Source organism: Carcharodon carcharias, chromosome 13 (assembly GCF_017639515.1).
Source record: "Carcharodon carcharias isolate sCarCar2 chromosome 13, sCarCar2.pri, whole genome shotgun sequence".
In the NCBI taxonomy this organism is placed as follows: Eukaryota; Metazoa; Chordata; class Chondrichthyes; order Lamniformes; family Lamnidae; genus Carcharodon; species Carcharodon carcharias.
In genome coordinates this window covers 1,641,280-1,668,329 of record NC_054479.1, presented here as the reverse complement: position 1 = coordinate 1,668,329, position 27,050 = coordinate 1,641,280, and the positions used below count along the sequence as shown (strand labels likewise).

The 27,050-nt window shown below is 46.9% G+C and overlaps 1 protein-coding gene across 1 annotated transcript in view; it reads left to right on the top strand.

Moving 5' to 3' along the window:
* Positions 1-27,050, top strand: part of dnah10 (dynein axonemal heavy chain 10) — a 317,805-nt gene that overhangs the window by 72,044 nt on the left and 218,711 nt on the right. Inside the window, exons 21-23 of the mRNA XM_041203322.1 lie at positions 4,163-4,321; positions 17,668-17,784; positions 19,357-19,459. Coding sequence (XP_041059256.1) covers positions 4,163-4,321; positions 17,668-17,784; positions 19,357-19,459 — 379 coding nt within the window. The remainder of the gene's footprint in view (positions 1-4,162; positions 4,322-17,667; positions 17,785-19,356; positions 19,460-27,050) is intronic.

Below are 27,050 nucleotides of genomic sequence, written 5' to 3'. Positions count from 1 at the left end.
TTTATATTCTAGTTCTCTCGAAATAAATGCCAATGTTTCATTTGCCTTCCTAACTACTGACTCAACCTGCAAGTAAATCTTAAGAGAATCCTGGACTAGGACTCCCAAATCCCTTTGCACTCCAGATTTCTGAATTCTCTCCCCATTTAGAAAATAATCTTTGCCTCTGTTCTTCCTACCAAAGTGCATGACCTCACACTTCCCCACACTTCCCCAGTATTCCATCTGCCACTTCTTTGCCCATTCTCCTAACCTGTCCAAATCCTTCTGCAGCCTCCCCGCCTCCTCAATACTACCTGTCCCTCCACCCATCTTTGTATTATCTGCAAACTTAGCCAGGATGCCCTCAGTTCCTTCATCTAGATCATTAATGTATAAAGTGAAAAGTTGTGGTCCCAACACTGACCCCTGTGGAACTCCACGAGACACCGGCTGCCATCCTGAGAAGGACCCCCTTATCCCCACTCTCTGTCTCCTGCCAGACAGCCAATCTTCTATCCATGCTAGTACCTTGCCTCTAACACCATGGGCTCTTATCTTACTGAGCAGCCTCCTGTGCATCACCTTGTCAAAGGCCTTCTGGAAGTCCAAGTAGATAACATCCATTCGCTCTCCTTTGTCTAACCTACTCATTGCCTCCTTAAAGAATTCTAACAGATTTGTCAGGCATGACCTCCCCTTGATGAAACCATGTTGACTTTGCCCTATTTTATCATGCACTTCCAAGTATTCTGAAATCTCATCCTTAATGATGGACTCTAAAATCTTACCAACGACTGAGGTCAGGCTGATCGGCCTGTAATTACCCGTCTTTTGCCTCACTCCCTTCTTAAACAGGGAGGTTACATTAGCGATTTTCCAGTCCTTTGGGACCCTCTCTGACTCGAGTGATTCCTGAAAGATTGCCACTAATGCCTCCACTATCTTTTCAGCTACCTCCTTCAAAACTCTGGGGTGTAATCCATCTGGTCTAGGTGATTTATCCACCTTCAGACCTTTCAGTTTTCCTAGCACCTTCTCCTTGGTATTGGCCACCATACTCACCTCTGCCCCCCATACTCTCTTGAACTTTGGGGATGTTACTCATGTCTTCCACCGTGAAGACTGATGCAAAGTACCTATTCAGTTCCTCCGCCATTTCTTTGTTCCCCACTACTACTTCTCCAGCGTAATTTTCCAGCGGACCAATGTCCACTTTTGCCTCTCTCTTACCCTTTATGTATCTAAAAAAACTCTTGCAATCTTCTTTTAGATTACTGGCTAGTTTACCCTCATATTTAATCATCTCCCTCCTTATTTCTTTTTTAGTTGTCCTTTGTTGGTCTTTATAGGCTTCCCAATCCCCTGGTTTCCCACTGCTCTTCGCTGCATTGTATGCTTTCTTTTTAGCTTTTATGCTGTCCCTGACTTCCCTTGTCAGCCATAGTTGCCTCGTCCTCCCTTTAGTATGCTTCTTCTTCCTAGGGATGAATTTTTGCTGTGTCTCCCAAATTACTCCCAGAAACTCCTGCCATTGTTGTTCCACTGTCTTTCCTGCTAGGCTCATCTCCCAGTGAATTCTGGCCAGCTCCTCCCTCATGCCTCTGTAGTTGCCTTTATTCAACTGTAATACCGTTACATCTGATTCCAGCTTTTTCCTCCCAAATTGCAGGGTAAATTCTATCATATTATGGTCACTTCCTCCTAAGGGTTCCTTCACCTTAAGCTCCCTGCCTCATTACACATCACTAAATCTAGAATTGCCTGTTCCCTAGTGGGCTCCACCACAAGCTGATCCAAAAAGCCATCTCGTAGACATTGTACAAATTCCTTTTCTTGGGATCCACTACCAACCTGATTTTCCCAGTCTACCTGCATATTGAAATCCCCCATGATCACTGTAACCTTGCCTTTCTTACACACCTTTTCTATCTCCTGGTGTATCTTGTACCCCACATCCTGACTACTGTTCGGAGGCGTGTACAAAACTCCCATTATGGTTTTTTTACCTTTGCATTTCCTCAACTCTACCCACACAGATTCTACATCATCTGACCCTACATAATTTCTTGCTATTGATTTAATTTCATTTCTTACTAACAAAGCAACCCCACCCCCTCTGCCAACCTGCCTATCTTTTCGATAGGATGTATATCCTTGGATATTTAGCTCCCAGTCCTGTCCAAACCTCTTCAGCTGCTTCATCAATGACCTTCCTTCCATCATAAGGTCAGAAGTGGGGATGTTCGCTGATGATTGCACAATGTTTAGCGCCATTCGCAACTCCTCAGATACTGAAGCAGTCCATGTCCAAATGCAGCAAGACCTGGACAGTATCCAGGTTTGGGCTCACAAGTAGCAAGTAACATTCGCACCACACAAATGCCAGGCAATGACCATCTCCAACAAGAGAGAATCTAACCATCACCCCTTGATGTTCAATGGCATTACCATCACTGAAACCCCTACTATTAACATCCTGGGGGTTTCCTTTTGACCAGAAACTGAACTGGACTAGCCATACTGTGGCTACAAGAGCAGGTCAGAGGCTAGGAATCCTGCGACAAGTAAATCACCTCCTGACTCCCCAGAGTCTGTCTACCATCTACAAGGCACAAGCCAGGAGTGTGATGGAATACTCCCCACTTGCCTGGATGAGTGCAGCCCCCACAACAATCAAGCAGCTTGACACTGTCTAGGAAAAAGCAGACTGCTTGATTGGCATCACATCCACAAACATTCACTCCATCCACCACTGATGTACAATAGCAGCAGTGTGTACCATCTACAAGATGCACTGCAGGAATTTGCCAAGGCTCCATAGACACCACCTTTCAAGCCCATGACCAGTACCATCTAGAGGGACAAGGGCAGCAAATAGATGGGGACACCACTACCTGGAAGTTCCCCTCCAAGTCACTCACCATCCTGACTTGGAAATATATCACTGTTCCTTTATTGTCGCTGGGTCAAAATCCTGGAACTCCCTCCCTAACAGCACTGTGGGTGTACCTACACCACATGGACTGCAGTGGTTCAAGAAGGCAGCTCACCACCACCTTCTCAAGGGCAACTAAGGATGGGTGATAAATGCTGGGCCAGCCAGTGATACCCACATCCCCTGAATGAATTTTTCAAAAATCCCTTTGTAGCCTCCTTATGTCCTCTTCACAACTTATTTTCCTACCTATCTTTGTTTCATCAGCAAATTTAGCAACCATACCATTGGCCCCTTCAAATCATTTATATAAATTGTAAAGAGTTGAGGCCCCAGCACTGATCCCTGTGGCACACCATATGTCACATCCTGTCAACCAGAAAAAGACTAATTTATACCTACCCCTCTATTTCCTGTTGACTAGCCAATCTTCTATCCATGTCAATATGCTGCCCACTACACCATGAGGTTTTAGTTTCCGGAATAGCCTTTGTTGAGGTACTTTATCAAATGCCTTCTGGAAATCTAAGTACAGTATATCCACCAGTTCCCCTCGTTCCACAGCACATGTTACTTCTTCAAAGAACCCCAATTAATTGGTAAACATTGTTTCCCTTTCACAAAACCATGTTGACTCTGCCTGATTACCTTGAATTTATGTAAGTGCCCTGCTATACCATCTTTAATAACAGCTTCTAACAATTTCATTTTGACAGATGTTAAGCTAACTGGCCTGTAGTTTCCTGCTTTCTGTCCCTCTCCCTTTTTGAATAAAGGAGTTACAGTAGCTATTTTCCAATCTAATGGAATCTTCCCCAAATCTAAGGAATTTTGGAAAATTTAAACTAATGCATCAACTATCTGATTAGCCATTTCTTTTAAGACCCGAGGATGAAGTCCATCAGGACCCGGGAACTTGTCAGCCTGCAGTTGCAACAATTTGTTCAGTACCACTTCCTTGTAATTTTCTTGAGTTACTCCCTTGCTTCCAATTCCTGATTTACAGCTATTTACGGCTTACATAACCTTGAAGTGCAGCCATTGTTCATGTTATGTCAGGAAATTTTCCTAAATTCCTTGAGAAGTTTTCTGTTGATGATGATTTAATGTATTGTAATAAGATTATTTTCATATATTGTTTCTTCAGAAACCCTATTTACCCTGTTTGTTAAGAATTGCACCGTGTTAGGAAGCCATTATTTGTACTTTGGTGAGTTTTCAACAATTTTCTTTTACCATTTACAGGAACTTTCAATTGCCTTGAGGAGAGCTCCAGACTCACTGGAGGATCTGAAGTATGTGCTGAGTACAATCGCCAAAATTCGATCCATGTCTTTAGCCGTAGAACTACGCTTAAAAGATACCCAGGAACGATATCGGACCCTTGCAATGTATAATATCCACGTGAGTTCATCCCTCACCTTTGCTCTTTTATAAATATTATGCTTTCATTTTCTTCAACAGAATTGGATGCAATACTCCAGCTGGGGCCGAATAAGTGCTTTATATGTGTACCTGGCGGCTGTACTCTGTGGCCTGAATCTTGCATTCTGCAGTTGGGTATGTGCCCAACCCGAATTCACGTAAAATTGCACGAAAAGATGTTGGGCTTGTGTCTTGACGTTATCGCGCTTGCGTGCAATATTGAGGTCAGTAGGCGTGTGTTGGAGCAGAGCCCACTGACAACTAAAGGGCCAATTAAAGTAATTAAAAAGCCTATTGACCGTGATTTTACGTTGCCCATGCGATTTTTAGCTCGTCACTGGAGGGCGGAATTCATGTTTTTATCATTTCCTCAATAATGGGTGGGATACAAGGCCCCCCGAGCAGCAGCACCTTCTCTGTCATTGCCGTCCTTTGCTGTGTGAGTACAGAGTTGTTCCAGGGTTTCTTGGCACCTCGTTTGATTGTCAAGCCTGCCTTTCAGCATCTCAGGTCCTCATCTTTCCTGGAAGGTCCCCCTGAGTATTGCAGCACAGTGCTCCTTTATTTTCAAGGCATTGCTCCGCTGCATCCCATCTAATGGGGATAGTGTATTCTGCCGGTGGAACCTCCTCTGAAGAGGAAGAGAAGGGCAGGAGGGAGAGGAGGCCAGGTGGGCACGTGCAACGTCCCAGGCACATACCTTTAAGAGGAGAAGCATGGACTCAGTTGGTGCAGGGCCAGCAGAGAGGCCAAGACAGGGGGGCATGCCGAAGAGGCCACTACACAGTGGCTAGAGCGATCAGGCAGTGCTCCAACTACCCCCAGATGTCCGAGACCCAGTGCTGCAGGAGACTGCCTCTCCAGGGGCACTGTCACGTGATAGGTCCAGAAGTTACCTTCAACTGCGCGGGCAGACACCCCATGCCGGTGACCTTGAAAGTCACAGTGGGCTTCGATTTCTGTGTCTTAGTTCCTATCAGGGCTCAGTGGGGAATCTGTGTGCCTTCTCAATCAGCTGCACACAGTTGACTGATGCTATCTTTAGACACGTCCACACTTTCATCCACTTCCGGACAGATGAGGCAAGCCAGGCGGAGAGAGCACAAGGCTTCGCTGCGATGGCTGGGTTCCCCCGCACCCAGGGTGGCCATCAGGGTGCCAGCAGGTGAACCTGGAGCTTTCGTAAACAGAAAGGGGTTGCACTCAATGAATGTTCAGATCGCCTGCGACCACAGGGCACAGATTCTCCCAGTTTGTGCCCGTTATCCTGGGAGCTCACATGATACTTACATCTTGCAGCACTCACAAGTACCAAGGCTGATCATGGCTCCTGCAATAGTGGATGGATGACTCCTGGGTGACAAGGACTATTCCTTGAAGAGGAGGCTGATGACCCCACCCTGTCACCCAACAACTCAGGCCGAGGAGAGATACAACAGGAGTCATACCTCCACAAGTGTGGTGGTGGAGAGGACCATCGGGCTGATGAAGATGTGCTTCAGATGCCCGGACCAGTCAGGGAGAGTATTGCAATATCCTTCAGAGCATGTCTCCCCCATGGTCGTCTCATGCTGCGCCCTGCACAACCTGGCTCTGGCAAGGGGGGGATCCACTGGAGGCTGAAGAAGGTGAGGCAGCTCCACAGGCCACAGAGGATGACTCAAGTGATTGCTCAGAGGAAGAGCCTGGGGAGGTGTAGGGTGATGATCTCGAGGCAGAGGACAGGAACCTTCATGGAGGCAGGGACACCAGGGATGCTTTGATGCAGTGAACCTTCTGCTTGGCATCCAAGGCATCGATGCCTCGTCAAACTAATAGCACTGTCTCCTTTGCTAACAATCAATGAATGAGAACCCAACCCAGTACGCCAGCACCACACAACATTTTTACAAGTCTGTGTTGCATCTGGCATCTATTCATACCGTCTGGTGAACTCAGCCCATTTAAGTCAAATAAAAGTTTATGTTACTTCACATGAACAAAGTGCCCATCCCTAACACAAGAGTCAAGATAATTAACGCAAAAAATGTCACCTGTGACACATCCCTGCTGTGCTCAAGGTGCCTTCAACTTATGCCTGTGGGTGCTGCACCTTGGTGCTTGCCCCCCCCCCTCGCTGACAATGGCGTTGGAGGCAGCCTGCTGACTCTGCTGTCCTGATGACCTTGGCGGCCCTCCTCTGGCCGTGAAAGCCTGAGCAGGCTCTGCCAGGGAGGGTGCATCCAGCTCCATATCTGAACATTCCTCAGTCGTCATGGCATCATCAGATGCAGCGGCCACTGGCAGAGGGGCAGAGGAGTTGGTGCCTTCGTCCAGGTTGCCCTGAGAGAAACCCATAGAGACGACAGGCAGCTCGTCCGCCAGCTCCCTGCTCACCATTGATGGACGGGGACCTAGCAGGGAGACTAGGTACCCTGAGTCTGCTCCTGAAGTTGCCTCAATGAGAGTTGCCATTCTCTCAATGGAGAAGGCTGTGTGCTTGGTGTTAAGGGTCAACGCAGAACTCATGCTCTGCATGGATTCCTCCATAACGGAAACCATGGCATGCAATCCTCATGGATCTCTGTCAGTTCTCCCCGCGCATCCTGCTGGACACCTGCTGCTTGATGGACGACTTCAGAGGCTCGTCATCTGCCTCAGACGCAGCATGGCCCTGATCTCCAGATGTGCTTCCACTGTGGGCTCCTTGAGATCTCCCTGCCTCTGCCAGCTCCTCATGCGAGTGTGATGTGCCCTCACCGCTGTGCATTACCTGTGGAGCCAAATACCTAATGCCCACCAATGTGTGAGTATTTCAGAGAGACGGTGTGATGCTGATACAGGTGTGATGTCTTCCTCGGAGCTCAATGGGGGGTCCTCGGTGCTGCTGGTGGCTCATGTGGATGCCGCATTTGCAGGAGGAAGACAAAAGATCAGTACATTGAATCATCAAAGTCACTATGCATCTTAGGTGGGCTGAGGAGACAGTGGAGACCTGCTGCATGGTACCATCTGCATTGGAGCTTCATTGGGCTCTCTGGCTATGAGACTTCAGTTTCTGATGAGAGGAGCCTGTTATGTTTCTAGTACCCACCGCATGCACATCTGGCACCTGCATGCTTACCTTCATCCGAGACCCCCGCCTCACTATGACCAGAGGAACGCGCTGGCCGGTGGCATTCCAGCTCCAGGGCATCACTCTTGTGCTTTGTGAGGATGCACAGATTTGGCACGCGTCTTTTCATTCTGCAGCGCTCCGCAGCGTTATGACTCCTCTTCTCCTGACAGGGAAAAATGACCTCACTATTGTTCCATTTCCCTGAAGGCCCCCTCCTGGTTCCTCCCCACCCTGCCCACATGAGTATTGGGTGAGCTGTGTCACTGTGGCACACCTCACCCGGCAATACACTGAGGCCAGTCGTGCTGACATCCCAGCCTTGGCATGACAAGCTTAAGTGCCAGTTGGCATACATGCTGTTAGACCCCTGAATGTTCCAAGCAATGGGCACCTGACTAAAGTTCTCCACACAGGTCATTTCTGCACTTCCCCTTGCTGACCGCAGCAGATCAGTCAATCTTTTGCAGCACTGAATACATGTGTGGCGCATCACGTAGTGCCCACTAACCTGTGGCGACCTCTGTCCAGGCCTTCACGGTCAGGTGGGGCAGCCATGCCTTGCCATCCCTGAGCATTAGGATATGCCACCTGGCACTGACCTCCTCGACCGGCACTCCCAGGCTATCATCTGAGAAACAGGAGGCAGAGTGCACACCCAACTTGCCCTCCTGCCTTCCATGACCACCAGGTGCCGAGGCCATGTCTGTACACCAGGACACTTCATGAATAGCTTCCAGACAGCTCCCTCAGCCTCCCCCACAATTCCTGGCAGCCTTCAGGGAGCTGCCCCTTCCGTTTTTTGAATAGCCTGCCGAATCCCGCACCTGATGTGTATCCACCCCCATGCACAGAAAACACATCCAGCGGTCAAGTTTAATGCTGGGTGGATCTTAATGGGCTGTGGAAAATATGTTCCTGGCAATTGTACTCTGTGTTCCTGGCGGTTGTGCTCTGTGTTCCTGGCGGTTGTGCTCTGTGTTCCTGGCAATTGTGCTCTGTGTTCCTGGCAATTGTACTCTGTGTTCCTGGCGGTTGTACTCTGTGTTCCTGGCGGTTGTACTCTGTGTTCCTGGCAATTGTGCTCTGTGTTCCTGGCAATTGTACTCTGTGTTCCTGGCGGTTGTACTCTGTGTTCCTGGCAATTGTACTCTGTGTTCCTGGCGGTTGTGCTTTGTGTTCCTGGCGGTTGTGCTCTGTGTTCCTGGCGGTTGTGCTCTGTGTTCCTGGCGGTTGTACTCTGTGTTCCTGGCAATTGTACCCTGTGTTCCTGGCAGTTGTACTCTGTGTTCCTGGCGGTTGCACTCTGTGTTCCTGGCCGTTGTACCCTGTGTTCCTGGCAATTGTACTCTGTGTTCCTGGCAATTGTACTCTGTGTTCCTGGCTGTTGAACTCTGTGTTCCTGGCAATTGTACTCTGTGTTCCTGGCAATTGTACTCTGTGTTCCTGGCGGTTGTGCTCTGCGTTCCTGGCAATTGTGCTCTGTGTTCCTGGCAATTGTACTCTGTGTTCCTGGCAATTGTACTCTGTGTTCCTGGCGGTTGTGCTCTGTGTTCCTGGCAATTGTGCTCTGTGTTCCTGGCAATTGTGCTCTATGTTCCTGGCGGTTGTGCTCTGTGTTCCTGGCAATTGTGCTCTGTGTTCCTGGCAATTGTGCTCTATGTTCCTGGCAATTGTACTCTGTGTTCCTGGCGGTTGTACTCTGTGTTCCTGGCGGTTGTGCTCTGTGTTCCTGGCAATTGTACTCTGTGTTCCTGGCGGTTGTGCTCTGTGTTCCTGGCAATTGTACTCTGTGTTCCTGGCAATTGTACTCTGTGTTCCTGGCGGTTGTGCTCTGTGTTCCTGGCAATTGTACCCTGTGTTCCTGACAATTGTACTCTGTGTTCCTGGCAATTGTGCTCTGTGTTCCTGGCGGTTGTGCTCTGTGTTCCTGGCGGTTGTGCTCTGTGTTCCTGGCAATTGTACTCTGTGTTCCTGGCGGTTGTACCCTGTGTTCCTGACAATTGTACTCTGTGTTCCTGGCAATTGTACTCTGTGTTCCTGGCGGTTGTGCTCTATGTTCCTGGCGGTTGTGCTCTGTGTTCCTGGCAATTGTGCTCTGTGTTCCTGGCGGTTGTGCTCTGTGTTCCTGGCAATTGTACCCTGTGTTCCTGGCAATTGTACCCTGTGTTCCTGACAATTGTACACTGTGTTCCTGGCAATTGTACTCTGTGTTCCTGGCAATTGTACTCTGTGTTCCTGGCAATTGTGCTCTGTGTTCCTGGCGGTTGTGCTCTGTGTTCCTGGCAATTGTGCTCTGTGTTCCTGGCTGTTGTACTCTGTGTTCCTGGCAATTGTACTCTGTGTTCCTGGCAGTTGTACTCTGTGTTCCTGGCAATTGTACTCTGTGTTCCCGGCGGTTGTACTCTGTGTTCCTGGCGGTTGAACTCTGTGTTCCTGGCAATTGTACCCTGTGTTCCTGGCGGTTGTACTCTGTGTTCCTGGCGGTTGTACTCTCTGGTCCTAGCAATTGTACTCTGTGTTCCTGGCGGTAGTACTCTGTGTTCCTGTTGGTTGTACTCTGTGTTCCTGGCAGTTGTACTCTGTGTTCCTGGCGGTTATACCCTGTGATCCTGACAATTGTAATCTGTGTTCCTGGCAATTGTACTCTGTGTTCCTGGCAATTGTACTTTGTGTTCCTGGCGGTTGTACTCTGTGTTCCTGGCAATTGTACCCTGTGTTCCTGGCAATTGTACCCTGTGTTCCTGGCAATTGTACCCTGTGTTCCTGGCAATTGTACTCTGTGTTCCTGGCAATTGTACTTTGTGTTCCTGGCGGTTGTACTCTGTGTTCCTGGCAGTTGTACTCTGTGTTCCTGGCAATTGTACCCTGTGTTCCTGACAATTGTACTCTGTGTTCCTGACAATTGTACTCTGTGTTCCTGGCAATTGTACTCTGTGTTCCTGACGGTTGTACTCTGTGTTCCTGGCGGTTGTGCTCTGTGTTCCTGGCGGTTGTACTCTGTGTTCCTGACGGTTGTACCCTGTGTTCCTGGCAGTTGTACTCTGTGTTCCTGGCAATTGTACCCTGTGTTCCTGGCAATTGTACCCTGTGTTCCTGGCAATTGTACTCTGTGTTCCTGGTGGTTGTGCTCTGTGTTCCTGACAATTGTACTCTGTGTTCCTGACGGTTGTGCTCTGTGTTCCTGGCGGTTGTACTCTGTGTTCCTGGCAATTGTACTCTGTGTTCCTGGCGGTTGTGCTCTGTGTTCCTGGCGGTTGTACTCTGTGTTCCTGGCGGTTGTACTCTGTGTTCCTGGCGGTTGTACCCTGTGTTCCTGGCAATTGTACTCTGTGTTCCTGGCAATCGTACTCTGTGTTCCTGGCAATTGTACTCTGTGTTCCTGGCGGTTGTGCTCTGTGTTCCTGGCAATTGTACTCTGTGTTCCTGGCTGTTGTGCTCTGTGTTCCTGGCAATTGTACTCTGTGTTCCTGGCGGTTGTACCCTGTGTTCCTGGCAATTGTACTCTGTGTTCCTGGCGGTTGTACCCTGTGTTCCTGGCGGTTGTACCCTGTGTTCCTGGCAATTGTACTCTGTGTTCCTGGCGGTTGTACTCTGTGTTCCTGGCAATTGTACTCTGTGTTCCTGGCAATTGTACTCTGTGTTCCTGGCGGTTGTACCCTGTGTTCCTGGCGGTTGTACCCTGTGTTCCTGGCAATTGTGCTCTGTGTTCCTGGCAATTGTACTCTGTGTTCCTGGCAATTGTACTCTGTGTTCCTGGCAATTGTACCCTGTGTTCCTGACAATTGTACTCTGTGTTCCTGGCAATTGTACTCTGTGTTCCTGGCAATTGTACTCTGTGTTCCTGGCGGTTGTACTCTGTGTTCCTGGCAATTGTACCCTGTGTTACTGACAATTGTACCCTGTGTTCCTGGCAATTGTACCCTGTGTTCCTGACAATTGTACTCTGTGTTCCTGGCAATTGTACTCTGTGTTCCTGGCGGTTGTGCTCTGTGTTCCTGGCGTTTGTACTCTGTGTTCCTGGCAATTGTACCCTGTGTTCCTGGCAATTGTACTCTGTGTTCCTGGCTGTTGTACTCTGTGTTCCTGGCAATTGTACTCTGTGTTCCTGGCGGTTGTACCCTGTGTTCCTGGCAATTGTACTCTGTGTTCCTGGCGGTTGTACCCTGTGTTCCTGGCGGTTGTACCCTGTGTTCCTGGCAATTGTACTCTGTGTTCCTGGCGGTTGTACTCTGTGTTCCTGGCAATTGTACTCTGTGTTCCTGGCAATTGTACTCTGTGTTCCTGGCGGTTGTACCCTGTGTTCCTGGCGGTTGTACCCTGTGTTCCTGGCAATTGTGCTCTGTGTTCCTGGCAATTGTACTCTGTGTTCCTGGCAATTGTACTCTGTGTTCCTGGCAATTGTACCCTGTGTTCCTGACAATTGTACTCTGTGTTCCTGGCAATTGTACTCTGTGTTCCTGGCAATTGTACTCTGTGTTCCTGGCGGTTGTACTCTGTGTTCCTGGCAATTGTACCCTGTGTTACTGACAATTGTACCCTGTGTTCCTGGCAATTGTACCCTGTGTTCCTGACAATTGTACTCTGTGTTCCTGGCAATTGTACTCTGTGTTCCTGGCGGTTGTGCTCTGTGTTCCTGGCGTTTGTACTCTGTGTTCCTGGCAATTGTACCCTGTGTTCCTGGCAATTGTACTCTGTGTTCCTGGCGGTTGTGCTCTGTGTTCCTGGCGGTTGTGCTGTGTTCCTGACGGTTGTGCTCTGTGTTCCTGGCGGTTGTACTCTGTGTTCCTGGCAATTGTACCCTGTGTTCCTGGCAATTGTACTCTGTGTTCCTGGCAATTGTACTTTGTGTTCCTGGCAATTGTACTCTGTGTTCCTGGCGGTTGTACTCTGTGTTCCTGGCAATTGTACCCTGTGTTCCTGGCAATTGTACCCTGTGTTCCTGGCAATTGTACTCTGTGTTCCTGGCAATTGTACTCTGTGTTCCTGACGGTTGTACTCTGTGTTCCTGGCGGTTGTGCTCTGTGTTCCTGGCGGTTGTGCTCTGTGTTCCTGGCGGTTGTGCTCTGTGTTCCTGGCGGTTGTACTCTGTGTTCCTGACGGTTGTACTCGGTGTTCCTGACAATTGTACTCTGTGTTCCTGACGGTTGTGCTCTGTGTTCCTGGCGGTTGTACTCTGTGTTCCTGGCAATTGTACTCTGTGTTCCTGGCGGTTGTGCTCTGTGTTCCTGGCGGTTGTACTCTGTGTTCCTGGCGGTTGTACTCTGTGTTCCTGGCGGTTGTACCCTGTGTTCCTGGCAATTGTACTCTGTGTTCCTGGCAATCGTACTCTGTGTTCCTGGCGGTTGTACCCTGTGTTCCTGGCGGTTGTACCCTGTGTTCCTGGCAATTGTACTCTGTGTTCCTGGCGGTTGTACTCTGTGTTCCTGGCAATTGTACTCTGTGTTCCTGGCAATTGTACTCTGTGTTCCTGGCGGTTGTGCTCTGTGTTCCTGGCAATTGTGCTCTGTGTTCCTGGCAATTGTACTCTGTGTTCCTGGCAATTGTACTCTGTGTTCCTGGCAATTGTACCCTGTGTTCCTGACAATTGTACTCTGTGTTCCTGGCAATTGTACTCTGTGTTCCTGGCAATTGTACTCTGTGTTCCTGGCGGTTGTACTCTGTGTTCCTGGCAATTGTACCCTGTGTTACTGACAATTGTACCCTGTGTTCCTGGCAATTGTACCCTGTGTTCCTGACAATTGTACTCTGTGTTCCTGGCAATTGTACTCTGTGTTCCTGGCGGTTGTGCTCTGTGTTCCTGGCGTTTGTACTCTGTGTTCCTGGCAATTGTACCCTGTGTTCCTGGCAATTGTACTCTGTGTTCCTGGCGGTTGTGCTCTGTGTTCCTGGCGGTTGTGCTGTGTTCCTGACGGTTGTGCTCTGTGTTCCTGGCGGTTGTACTCTGTGTTCCTGGCAATTGTACCCTGTGTTCCTGGCAATTGTACTCTGTGTTCCTGGCAATTGTACTTTGTGTTCCTGGCAATTGTACTCTGTGTTCCTGGCGGTTGTACTCTGTGTTCCTGGCAATTGTACCCTGTGTTCCTGGCAATTGTACCCGGTGTTCCTGGCAATTGTACTCTGTGTTCCTGGCAATTGTACTCTGTGTTCCTGACGGTTGTACTCTGTGTTCCTGGCGGTTGTGCTCTGTGTTCCTGGTGGTTGTGCTCTGTGTTCCTGGCGGTTGTACTCTGTGTTCCTGACGGTTGTACTCGGTGTTCCTGGCGGTTGTATCCTGTGTTCCTGGCGGTTGTACTCTGTGTTCCTGGCAATTGTACTCTGTGTTCCTGGCAATTGTGCTCTGTGTTCCTGGCGGTTGTGCTCTGTGTTCCTGGCAATTGTACTCTGTATTCCTGGCAATTGTACTCTGTGTTCCTGGCGGTTGTACTCTGTGTTCCTGGCGGTTGTACTCTGTGTTCCTGGCAATTGTACTCTGTGTTCCTGGCAATTGTACTCTGTGTTCCTGGCAATTGTACTCTGTGTTCCTGGCAATTGTACTCTGTATTCCTGGCAATTGTACCCTGTGTTCCTGACAATTGTACTCTGTGTTCCTGGCAATTGTACTCTGTGTTCCTGGCAATTGTACTCTGTGTTCCTGGCGGTTGTACTCTGTGTTCCTGGCGGTTGTACTCTGTGTTCCTGGCAATTGTACCCTGTGTTACTGACAATTGTACTCTGTGTTCCTGACAATTGTACTCTGTGTTCCTGGCAATTGTACTCTGTGTTCCTGGCAATTGTACTCTGTGTTCCTGGCGGTTGTACTCTGTGTTCCTGGCGGTTATACTCTGTGTTCCTGGCAATTGTACCCTGTGTTCCTGGCAATTGTACCCTGTGTTCCTGGCGGTTGTGCTCTGTGTTCCTGGCAATTGTACTCTGTTTTCCTGGCGGTTGTGCTCTGTGTTCCTGGCGGTTGTGCTCTGTGTTCCTGGCGGTTGTACTCTGTGTTCCTGGCGGTTGTACTCTGTGTTCCTGGCAATTGTGCTCTGTGTTCCTGGCGGTTGTACTCTGTGTTCCTGGCGGTTGTACTCTGTGTTCCTGACGGTTGTACCCTGTGTTCCTGGCGGTTGTATCCTGTGTTCCTGGCGGTTGTACTCTGTGCCTCTGTTTATAAAGCGCAGCATCCCATTTGCTTTAATAATTGTTCAATAATATGTCCTGCAATATTGGGTGTGCAATGCATAACATATTGGCGGGCACTTATCAAAACTGCCTTTAAGCCCATTATCAATGTAAATCAAGAACCTGATGCCTAATTTTGGCCTTCTTGCAGAATTGGTTTCGATCAGACTGCAGCATGCAGTGAATAAATGGAAATTGAAGCCTAATATGTGGATGATTATATATTATTTCATTTTGAACTGTAAAATCAGCAGTTTTATTCATAAACGGTGTCAACTGTAAGTCTATACAGGAGGCTGATTTCCTTCAAAGCTTTTGCTGCTTAAGGTGGAGAAGCGTACTGGGGGGAGCTACCAGGGAATGCCAGAAGCCCATGTCACCAACTGCCAGCAAGGAGCCAAACCTGGAGAAGGAGGAGGAACGGGAGGAAATAATGTCACTATGAAATGTCATTATTCAGAGTTATAACTAAAGAATGAAGCAGAAATTAGAAAGCATTTTTACCCCCTGATCCACTAATGAGCCTTGTTAAAAAAACTCATTGAGGGCCAGATTTTGTTGGGATGTACAGGTTGCATGATGGGCCAAGGGCCAATGTGCATGGGGGTGGAAACACAATGGGGAGCCAGTCATGGTCACCCCAACAAGATAGGTGGGTGCACAAAGGGAGAATGGCTCAGAAGTGAGACATATTATGGCCCTGGTACCATCGAGTCAGCGCAGGTTGTAGGGAGAGTTGTTACTTTGTGCTCAGGCAGTGCAGGGTGTTGTCACCCTCCTGATATTGAGGGCAACAGGCTTCCAGATTCACATAAGAGGCCATCTGAGCACAAGGAAGTCAGCAGCTGACAATGAGATTTTATGTCCAGTAGCAATCTCATCTGAAGGAATGGCAGAGCCCGAGGCATCAGGAGGGCAGAGGAGGGAGATGAGGAGCAGGAAGGCAATAGAGGCCATACCCTCAGCATTGGACCTACTGCCGAAGATGGGGTTATCTGGAGATGCTGGAAAACCAGTGCTGCAGGTGACTGCGCCTATCCAGGCAAATGGTCACAGAGATAAAAACAGAAAATGGCAGAAATACTCAGGCAAGTCAGGCAGTATCTGTGAAGTGAAACCTGAAATTTTAACTCTGTTTCCCTCTCCACAGATGCTGCCTGTCCTGCTGAATTTTTCCAGAAATTTATGTTTTTATTTCAGTTTTCCAGCATCCATAGTTTTTTTAGCTTTTGCACTTGAGTAACTCACCTTCTGACTCTCCAAAGCCTGTCCACCATCTACAAGGTACAGGCCAGGAGTGTGATGGAATACTCTCCACTTGCCTGGATGAGTGCAGCTCCCACAGCACTCAAGAAGCTCGACACCATCCAGGACAAAACAGCCCTCTTGATTGGCACCCCATCCGCAAACATTCATTCCCTCCACCGCTGTCACAGAGTGGCAACAGTGTGTACTGTCTACAAGATGCACCATAGGAACTCACCAAGGCTCCTTCGATGACACCTTCCAAACCCGCAATAGCTACCGCCTAGGAAGACAAGGGCAGCAGATGCATGGGAATGTACCCCTCCAGGCCACACGTCATCATGGCTTGGAACTATATGCCATCCCTTCGCTGTCATTGAGACAAAATCCTGGAATCCTCTCCCAAACAGTATTGTGGGTGTACTTACACCACATGGACTGCAACGGTTTAAGAAGGCAGCTCACCACCATCTTCTCATTAGGGATGGGCAATAAATGCTGACCTTGTCAGCAACGTCCACATCCCATGAAAGAATATTAAAAAAAAGTTGAGATGGTCACAGAGATCTGCACCCTCATTGTGGAATCCTCACACTTTGCAACATTGCTCGTCATGTCCTGCCAATAGCCATGAGATGCACTGTAGCCTTGAACTTCTTTGTGTCTAGCTCCTTCCAAGGATCAGTTCTGAACCTTTGTGACATCTCGCAAGCAGCTGCATACCACTGCATCTCACAGGTTACCTACTTGGAAGAGCTGGGCATTACATTCAATTCCAGACAGACGGGGCCTTGTAGGTACAAGGGGCAGAGGGTTTCGCCCCCATTACTGGATTCCCCTAACTGCAGGGCTTCATTGATTGCACACATGTGGTCATCAAGGCACTGAGTGACCGGCCAATCAGATTCATCAAAAGGAGGGGCTTCCATTCCCTCAACATTCAACTGGTCTGTGACCATAACAAGAACTTCCTAGCACGTGTGTGCTCACTTTCCTGGGAGATGGCATGACTCCTTCATCCTCCAGCAGTGCAGGGTGCCACAGATTTTCATTCCATCCCCCAAATTCCATAGATGGATTCTAGGGGACAAGAGAGATCCTTTGTAGAGATGGATATTCACTCCACTAAGAGACCCTGAGATAGAGCCATAAAGGCACTATAACTGAAGCCATCTGCTCACTAGGACCACCATCAAGTCGGCCATTGGGCTTCTGAAGGTACAGTCCTGGTGCCTGGACCAGTTGGGTGGCATCCTGCTATACACTCTTGCAAAAGTCTTGTGCATTGTGGTGATCTGCTGTGCTCTCCAATACATGGCCCTTCAGAGAGGGGTGAACCTTGAAGATGGTGAGGCATTACATCCATACAGCTCATCGTAGGAAAAGGAGGATAATAAAAGGAAGCTCACTCATCAGGCTTCATGAGTCAATATTTACATAGTGTTCAAAAAGAAAAAAAGTACACAGTTATAGTGGAAAGAAACCCCAGTGACCCACCTGGTAAATGGGCAATGTGGGGGTTTTCACTCTTGGCCACTTCTTTCAGCTTGTGGCTTCAGATGAGGTGGAAACAGCCTGTCCTCTTGTCTCTGATTGTAGCTCAGGTGCACATGGTGATTGTACTCATCGTGGAGGTGCAAGTTGGGGCCTCCGACATGGAACTCCAACTGTTACTGCTGGTCTAAGTAGAGGCCCTACATCTGTGTTCACCTTTGCAGGGCTGTGTCTGTTCTCTATACTTCGAGGGGGATTTCCCACAGCTGTCTCCTCCTGCATGCTTTTAATATTCAAAACATTTTTTTATCATTTTTATTTTTCTTCTCATCAGACAACAGAGGAAGAGAAGGAGTTGCAACGGAATATTAAAATAATCTGGGAAAATCTCTTTGATGAGGCCCGTAAGATTGACCGCAGACTAGGCACTGTAAAGAAGAAGTTTACCAAGGTAATAGATTTTACTCTTCATTAGTTTCTTGTACTTTGTTATCCTTTCCTTTGTTACCTCTAAATTTCTAATGCTCTCCTGTCTGGTCTCCCACCTTCCACTCTTTGTAAGCTTGAGCTGATGCAAAACTCTGCTTCCTGTGTCCTAACTCACACCCAGTTCCATTCAACCATCACCTCTGTGCTCGCTGACCCACATTGGCTCCTGGTCCAGCCACATCTCAACTTTAAAATTTCCATCCTTGTTTTGTAGCCTTGACTGTCCCTTGTTCTATAGTCTCCCCCAACACTACAGTTCTCTGAGATATCTGCACTCCCCCAATCCTAGTCTCTACCATTCTGTAAGGACAATAAACATTAGTGAACCAGATGGGTTTTTACAACAATTGGTAGTGGTTTCATGGTCATCATTAGACTTTTATTTCCAGATTTTTATTGAATTCAAATTCCACCACCTGGGATTCAAACCCAGGTCCCCAGAGCATTACTCTGGGTTTCTGGAATACCAGCCCAGTGACAATGCCACCAAGCCACCACCCTTATAAAAGCAAAGAAGGAAAGGTGTTGCATTTGTATAGCTGCAGGGCATCACAAAGTTTTAAGAGAGTACTTCATTAATGTCCAGGGCTCTGCTGTGAGCAATATCATATAGTGGCGTTAAAAAACCTGTGTTTGTTTCATTTTCATTGAACACTGTTATTGATTAATTCTAATGATTTTGGAGCACAAATAAAGCAGTTTGATGGTGGTTGGAGGCAGAAGGTCAGGTGGTGATTCCTGAAGGAAACTGTCAAATCAGAGTTGGTAACCCTACCTTAACCCACCCACTCTCCCAAAGTCCCTCACTTCTCAAGATTTTTGCCAAGTTCCTTTATAAGTCAGAAGTCTACAGTCCCTGCCATCATCCAACTCCCAAAAGCATACACAGAAATAAACTCCATTTGTACTCTTTGTGATCAAACTCTTTACTTTCAGCAGCTACATTCACACAAAGTGCCAACAGAATTCCTTCTCCCTTTTTACAACTATAACAATCGAACTCCTTTTTCCTAGCATCTTTCCTTAACTCTAGTTTCTAATCAGTCACTCCTCAGTGCTCCCTCAATGAGCTGAATTGCATAGAATTTAATAGAAATAACAACATATAAGTCCATTGAGCTAATGTTGATGTGTAACCACCCTCCTAATGCCGTGCGCCTGCCCTTTTCCACGTATTCATTCAATGATGTTATCTGAACAGGTGTTTAATTCACTTTTGATTTTGGGATGTGGGTGACAGTAGCAAAGTTGGCATTCACTACCCATCCCTAATTGCACTGTGAAGGCAGTGGTGGACCTATTCTGTGAGCCACTAAATTCTTATGGTGACAGTGCTCCCACAATAGAGTTAGCCCTGGACTTCCAGGATATTGATCCAGCAACAATGAGTAGGAATTACTTCAGGTTTCCTTGCATTTTCATGCCGGCGGAGGAATGCTTTTGCTTATGAACACACTGTTAATTCTGCACTCGGTGTACATTAGTGTTAGCTTGAACAAAAAAATCTAAAATATTTCTCATTGCTGGATTTCAGACCACCAAGCAAGAAATTCAAATATTTGCATCAAATCTTGCTGCTTTTGCTTCAAGATTCCGACTGCAAGGCCCAGGTTCCGTGGGAGAGGACTTGGATACAGGTTAGAGAACCATGCAGGCAAACAATCAACCTTATGTAAACTAAATATAAGTTTTGTGTAAACATTCTTCCATCATGAATTTTCCAAAATTCTTAATTGTACAAACTTTGTGATTAACTTGGGAGTTTTCACAATCTTGCTAGCTTCACTTACTACTATTTTCAGGCAATCTCATGTCTATAGCTAAAACAGAATTACCTGGAAAAACTCAGCAGGTCTGGCAGCATCAGCGGAGAAGAAAAGAGTTGACGTTTCGAGTCCTCATGACCCTTCGACAGAACTAGGTGAATCCAAGGAAGGGGTGAAATATAAGCTGGTTTAAGGTGTGTGTGTGTGGGGGGGTGGTGGGTTGGGTGGGGGGAGAGAAGTGGAGGGGGGGTGTGGTTGTAGGGACAAGCAAGCAGTGATAGAAGCAGATCATGAAAAGATGTCACAGACAACAGAACAAAAGAACACAGAAGTGTTGAAGTTGGTGATATATATCTAAACGAATGTGCTAATTAAGAATGGATGGTAGGGCACTCAAGGTATAGCTCTAGTCGGGGTGGAGGGAACATAAAAGATTTAAAAATATTTAAAAATAATGGAAATAGCTGGGAAAAAGAAAAATCTATATAATTTATTGGAAAAAAACAAAAGGAAGGGGGAAGAAACAGAAAGGGGGTGGGGATGGAGGAGGGAGTTCAAGACCTAAAGTTGTTGAATTCAATATTCAGTCCAGAAGGCTGTAAAGTGCCTAGTCGGAAGATGAGGTGTTGTTCCTCCAGTTTGCGTTGGGCTTCACTGGAACAATGCAGCAAGCCAAGGACAGACATGTGGGCAAGAGAGCAGGGTGGAGTGTTGAAATGGCAAGCGACAGGGAGGTTTGGGTCATTCTTGCGGACAGACCGCAGGTGTTCTGCAAAGTGGTCGCCCAGTTTACGTTTGGTCTCTCCAATGTAGAGGAGACCACATTGGGAGCAACGAATGCAGTAGACTAAGTTGGGGGAAATGCAAGTGAAATGTTGCTTCACTTGAAAGGAGTGTTTGAGCCCTTGGACGGTGAGGAGAGAGGAAGTGAAGGGGCAGGTGTTACATCTTTTGCGTGGGCATGTGGTGGTGCCATAAGTGGGGGTTGAAGAGTAGGGGGTGATGGAGGAGTGGACCAGGGTGTCCCGGAGGGAACGATCCCTACGGAATGCCGACAGGGGGGGTGAAGGGAAGATGTGTTTGGTAGTGGCCCCTTCACTTCCTCTCTCCTTACCGTCTAAGGGCCCAAACACTCCTTTCAAGTGAAGCAACATTTCACTTGCATTTCCCCCAACTTAGTCTACTGCATTCATTGCTCCCAATGCGGTCTCCTCTACATTGGAGAGACCAAACGTAAACTGGGCGACCGCTTTGCAGAACACCTGCGGTCTGTCCGCAAGAATGACCCAGACCTCCCTGTCGCTTGCCATTTCAACACTCCACCCTGCTCTCTTGCCCACATGTCTGTCCTTGGCTTGCTGCATTGTTCCAGTGAAGCCCAACACAAACTGGAGGAACAACACCTCATCTTCCGACTAGGCAACTTACAGCCTTCTGGACTGAATATTGAATTCAACAACTTTAGGTCTTGAACTCCCTCCTCCATCCCCACCCTCTTTCTGTTTCTTCCCCTTTCCTTTTGTTTTTTTCCAATAAATTATATAGATTTTTCTTTTTCCCAGCTATTTCCATTATTTTTAAATATTTTTAAATCTTTTATGCTCCCCCCACCCCCACTAGAGCTATACCTTGAGTGCCCTACCATCCATTCTTAACTAGCACATTCGTTTAGATATATATCACCAACTTTAACACTTGTGTTCTTTTGTTCTGTTATCTTTTGATAACATCTTTTGATGATCTGCTTCTATCACTGCTTGCTTATCCCTACAACCACACACCCCCCTCCACTTCTCTTCCCCCACCCAACCCACCACCACCTCCCCCGCCCCACACACACACACACCTTAAACCAGTTTATATTTCACCCCTTCCTTGGATTCACCTAGTTCTGTCGAAGGGTCATGAGGACTCGAAACGTCAACTCTTTTCTTCTCCGCCGATGCTGCCAGACCTGCTGAGTTTTTCCAGGTAATTCTGTTTTGTTTTGGATTTCCAGCATCCGCAGTTTTTTGTTTTTATCTCATGTCTATAGCTTATTGTCAAATCATAGAATGGTTATAGCACAGAAGGAGGCTATTTGGCCTTACATGTCCATGCTGATTCTCTCCAACAGCAATTTAGCTCACCCCACTCCCCCACCTTATCTCTGTTTCCCTGCAAAACTTTCCTGCAGCTATTTATTGAATTTGCCTTTGATTGCCTTGATTGAATCTGCCTCCACTACACTCAGAGAGTGCATTCCAGATCTCAACCACATGCTTCGTAAAAAAGCTTTCTTCATGTCACCTTTGGTTCTTTTGTCATTCACTTTAAACTGGTGTCCTCTGGCTCTCGACTTTTCCGTCAATGGGAATTGTTTTTCCATATCTACTGTGTCCAGATCCTTCATGATTTTGAATACCTCTATCAAATCTCACAACTTTCTCTAACGATAGCAGCACCAGCCTCTTCAATCTATCCATGTACTCAGAGTCCCTCATTCCTGGAACTATTCTCGCGAATCTTTGCTGCACCTTGTCTAATGTCTTCTCATCTTTCCTAAAGTGTGGAATTGGATATAATGCTCCAGTTGAATCCAAAGCAGCTTTTTATAAAGGTTCATGAGAACTTCCTCACTTTTGTACAGTATGCCTTGAAAAACCCAGGATCCCGGATTACTTATTAACCATTTCTCAATCTGCCCTCCAGCTTTTGACAATTTGTGCACTACACCCTTGGATCCTTTTGCTCCTGCACCCTCTTTCAGAATTATATCCTTTCGTTTATATTACCTTGCCTTGTTCTTCCTACCAAAATGTACCACTTTGTGTGTGTCTGCATTAAATTTTATCTGCCATGTTTCCACCTATTCCACCAGCCTGTCTGTATCTCCTAGAAGTCATTACTCCCCCTCTGACAACTCATAGTACCTCTAAGTTTTGGGTCATCTGCAAATTCTGAAATTATGCCCTGTACACCCAAGTCTAGGTTATTAATTTTAATCAAGAAAAACAGTGGCCCTAATGCCAATCCCTGGGGAACCTCACTGTATAACTTCCTGCAGTCCAAAAAACAACCCTTCACAACTACACTCTGTTTCCTTTCACTCAGCTAACTTCGTATCCATCCTGCCACTCTCTTTTTTATTCCGTGGACTTTAACATTCCTGACATATCTTTTATGTGGCACTTTATGAAATGCCTTTTGGAAGCCCATGTACACCACATCAACCACATGACCCTCGTCAATCCTGTTACATCATCAAAGCCCTGTTACATCATCAACCAAGTTAGTTAGTTCGTGCTGGATTTCTTTAATTAATCCACATTTGTTCTAGTGACTTGATTTTGTCCAGGATTATTGTTTCTAGAAGCTTTTCCACTGCCAAGGTTAATCTGACAGGCCTGTAGTTGCTGGACTTATCTTTACACCCTTTTTTGAATAAGGGTGTAACATTTGCAATTCTCCAGTCCTCTGGCAGCACCCCTGTATCTAAGGAGAATTTGAAGATTTTGAAGGCAAGACATAAATAATATGCCCTTCTTTCTGAGTGCACGGGTAATTTATTTAAAAGCATGGTCCCGTTAAATTTTTTTGCCTGGCTGTGCATGCACAGTAACTTAAAGGGATCAACTTGTGCGTGGCCATGAGGTTTGGAGGGAACATCGGACACAAATGTTATGGTCACCAGGGAACCGGTCAGAACTCAAATAGTCAGTTCATGGAACAGCACCACAAGGCAAGTACTGTGGACAGGGATCGTGTTCAACTTAGACTGCCAGTGGTAGGTATGAAAATAGCCAGATTTTCTGCTTCTGCAGTCATAGTGTTTTAATTATACACGGGATGTGGGCATTGCTGGCTAGACCAGCATTTATTGCCCATCCCTAATTGCCCTTGAGAAGAAGGTGGTGAGCCGTTTTCTTGAACCGCTGAAGTCCGTGTGGTGTGGGAACACCCACAGTGCTATTAGGAAGGGAGTTCCTGGAGTTTGACCCACTGACAGTGAAGGAACGGCGATATATTTCTAAGTCAGGATGGTGAGTGACTTGGAGGGGAACTTCCAGGTGGAAGTTCCCCTTTAAGTCACTCACCATCCTGATTTGGAAATATATCGCCGTTCCTTCAATGTCGATGGGTCAAATTCCTGGAACTCCCTTCCTAACAGTACTGTGGGTGTACCTACAGCACATGGACTTCCAGATGGTGATATTCCCATGTATCTCCTGCCCTTATCCTTCTAGAGGTAGTGGTTGTGGGCATGGAAGGTGCTGTCTAAGGGCCCTTGGTGAATTCCTGCACTGCATCTTGTAGATGGTACACACTGCTGCTACTGTGCATCGGTGGTGGAGGGAGTGAATGTTTGTGGATGGGGTTCCCATCTGTTTGCTGCCCTTGTCCTTCTAGATGGTCATGGTCATTGGTTTGGAAGGAGCTGCCTAAGGGGCATTGCATCTTGTAGATGGTTGCCATTGCTGCCATTGTGTGCTAGTGGTGGAAGGAGTCAATGTTGAAGGTGGTGGATAGGGTGCTGATCAAGCAGGCTGCTTTGTCCTGAATGGCGTCGAGTCTCTTGAGTGTCAGGCTTTGGTGAGTCAAGGGGTGAGTTACCTGCTGCGGAATTCCCAGCCTCTGATCTGTTTTTGTAGCCACAGTATTTATATTGCTGACTCAGTTCAGTTTCTGGTCAGTGGTAGCTCCCAGGATGTCGATGGTGTGGAATTCTGTGATGGTAATGCCATTGAATGTCAAGTCATAAAGCCATGCGTGCTTATTTCTTATCCTATAGGGCTGGTTTTTAGTGCTTTTATCCTGCTGATATCACAAAACATTTAAACATGGACCCCATTTTTTTTTATTCATTCACGGGGTGTGGGCTTCACTGGCTGGGCCAGCATTTATTGCCCATCCCTAGTTGCTCTTGAGAAGGTGGTGGTGAGCTGCTTTCTTGAACTGCTGCTGGAATACTACCTACTTGCCTGGATGAGTGCAGCTCCCACAACACTCAAGAAGCTCAACACCGTCCAGGACAAAGCAGCCCACTTGATAGGCACCCCATCCACAAACATTCACTCCCTCCACCACCGATGCACAGTAGCAGCAGTGTGTACCATCTACAAGATGCAGTGCAGGAATTCACCAAGGGCCCTTAGACAGCACCTTCCATGCCCACAACCACTACCTCTAGAAGGATAAGGGCAGGAGATACATGGGAATATCACCATCTGGAAGTCCATGTGCTGTAGGTACACCCACAGTACTGTTAGGAAGGGAGTTCCAGGAATTTGACCCATCGACATTGAAGGAACGGCGATATATTTCCAAATCAGGATGGTGAGTGACTTAAAGGGGAACTTCCAGATGGTGATGTTCCCACGTATCTGCTGCCCTTGCTCTTCTAGATGGTAGTGGTCATGGGTTTGGAAGGTGCTTTCTAAGGAGCCTTGGTGAATTCCTGCAGTGCATCTTATAGATGGTACACACTGCTGCTAATGTGCATCGGTGGTGGAGGGAGTGAATGTTTGTGGATGTGGTGCTAATCAAGTGGACTGCTTTGTCTTGGACGGTGTCAAGATTCTTGAGTGTTGTGGGAGCTGCACTTATCCAAGCAAGTGGGAAGTATTCCATCACAGTCCTAACTTGTGCCTTGTAGGTGGTGGACAAGCTTTGGGGAGTTCGGAGGTGAGTTACTTGTTGCAGGATTTCTAGCCTCTGATCTGCTTTTGTAGCCACAGTATTTATATGGATAGTCCAGTTTCTGGTCAACGGTAACTCCCAGGATGTTGATAGTGGGGGATTCAGTGATGGTAATGCCATTAAATGTCAAGGAGCGATGGTTAGATTCACTTTTGTTGGAGATGGTCATTGCCTGACACTTGTGTGCAACAAGAATGTTACTTGCCACTTGTCAGCCCAAGCCTAGAAATTGTCCAGCTCTTGCTGCATTTGAACATGGACTGTTTTGACCAGTTCAGTTCCTTTACATAGAAGTTACAGTACAGCAACAGGTCATTCAACTGAACAAGCCTATGCCAGTGTTCATGCTTCAAATGAGCCTCCTCCCACCCCTCTACATCTCACCCTATCAATGTATCCCTCTACTTCTTTCTCCCTCATATATATATGTGACCCCACTATTTAAGAAAGGAGGGAGAGAGAAAATGGGGAAGTACAGACCTGTTAGCCTGTTATCAGTAGTAGGAAAAATGCTAGAATTTATAATAAAGGATATGATAACAGGGTACTTAGAAAATAATGGCAGGATTGGGCAGAGTCAACATGCATTTATGAAAGGGAAATCATGTTTGACAAACCTGTTGGAGCTTTTTGAGGACGTAACTGGCAGAGTAGATAAGGGGGAACCGGTGGATGTGGTGTATTTAGATTTTCAGAAAGGTTTTGATAAAGCCCCATACAACTAGTTAGTAAACAAAGTTAGAGCACACATTTAGGGGTAATATTGGGAGTTACTGGGGGCCATGGAATGAGAACTGGTTAACAGACAGAAAACAAAGAGCAGGAATAAATAGGTTGGCAGGTTTGACTAGTATGGTACTACAAAGATCAGTGCTTGGGCCCCAGCTATTCACAATATATATCAATGATTGGATGTGGAGATTAAATGTAATATTTCCAATTTTGTAGAAGACACAAAATTAGGTGGAACTGTGAGTTGTGAGGAATGCAAAGACGCTTCAAGAGAATTTGGAGAGGCTAAGTGAGTGGACAAAAATTTGGCAGATGGATTACAATGTGGAGAAATGTAAGGTTATCCACTTTGGTAGGAAAAACAGACATATAGAGTATTTCTTAAATGGTGTGAGGCTGGGAAGTGTTGAACTTCAAAAGGACTTTGGCATCCTTGTCCATGAATCACTGAAAGTTAACATACAGGTGCAGCAAGCAATTAAGGCAATGGTATGTTGGCCTTTATTACAAGAGGTTTTGTGTATAGGAGTAAAGTATATAAATAATATAAACATATATTATATAAATATAACTATAATTACATAGAGCCTTGGTGAGACTGCACCAGGCAGATTGTGTGCAATTTTGACCTCCTTACCTAAGGAAATATATTCTTGCCAAATAGGCAGTGCAATGAATGTTCATTAAGTTAATTCCTATGAGGAAAGATTAAAAATACTGGGCCTGTATTCTCTGGAGTTTAGAGGAATGAGAGGTGATCTCATTCAAACACACACAATTCTTATAGGCCTTGACAGGGTAGATGCAGGAAGGATGTTTCCCCTGGCTGGAGGAGCCTAGAACCAGGGGGCGCAGTCTCAGAATAAGGGGTTGGCCATTTAGGTCTGAGATGAAGAGGAATTTCTTCACTCAGAGGTTGATGAATCTTTGGAATTCTCTACTCCAGAGGGCTGTGGAGGCTCAGTCATTGAGTATGTTCAAGACAGAGATTGATAGATTCCTACATATTCAAAACATCAAGGGATACGGGGATAGTGCAAGAAAATGGTTT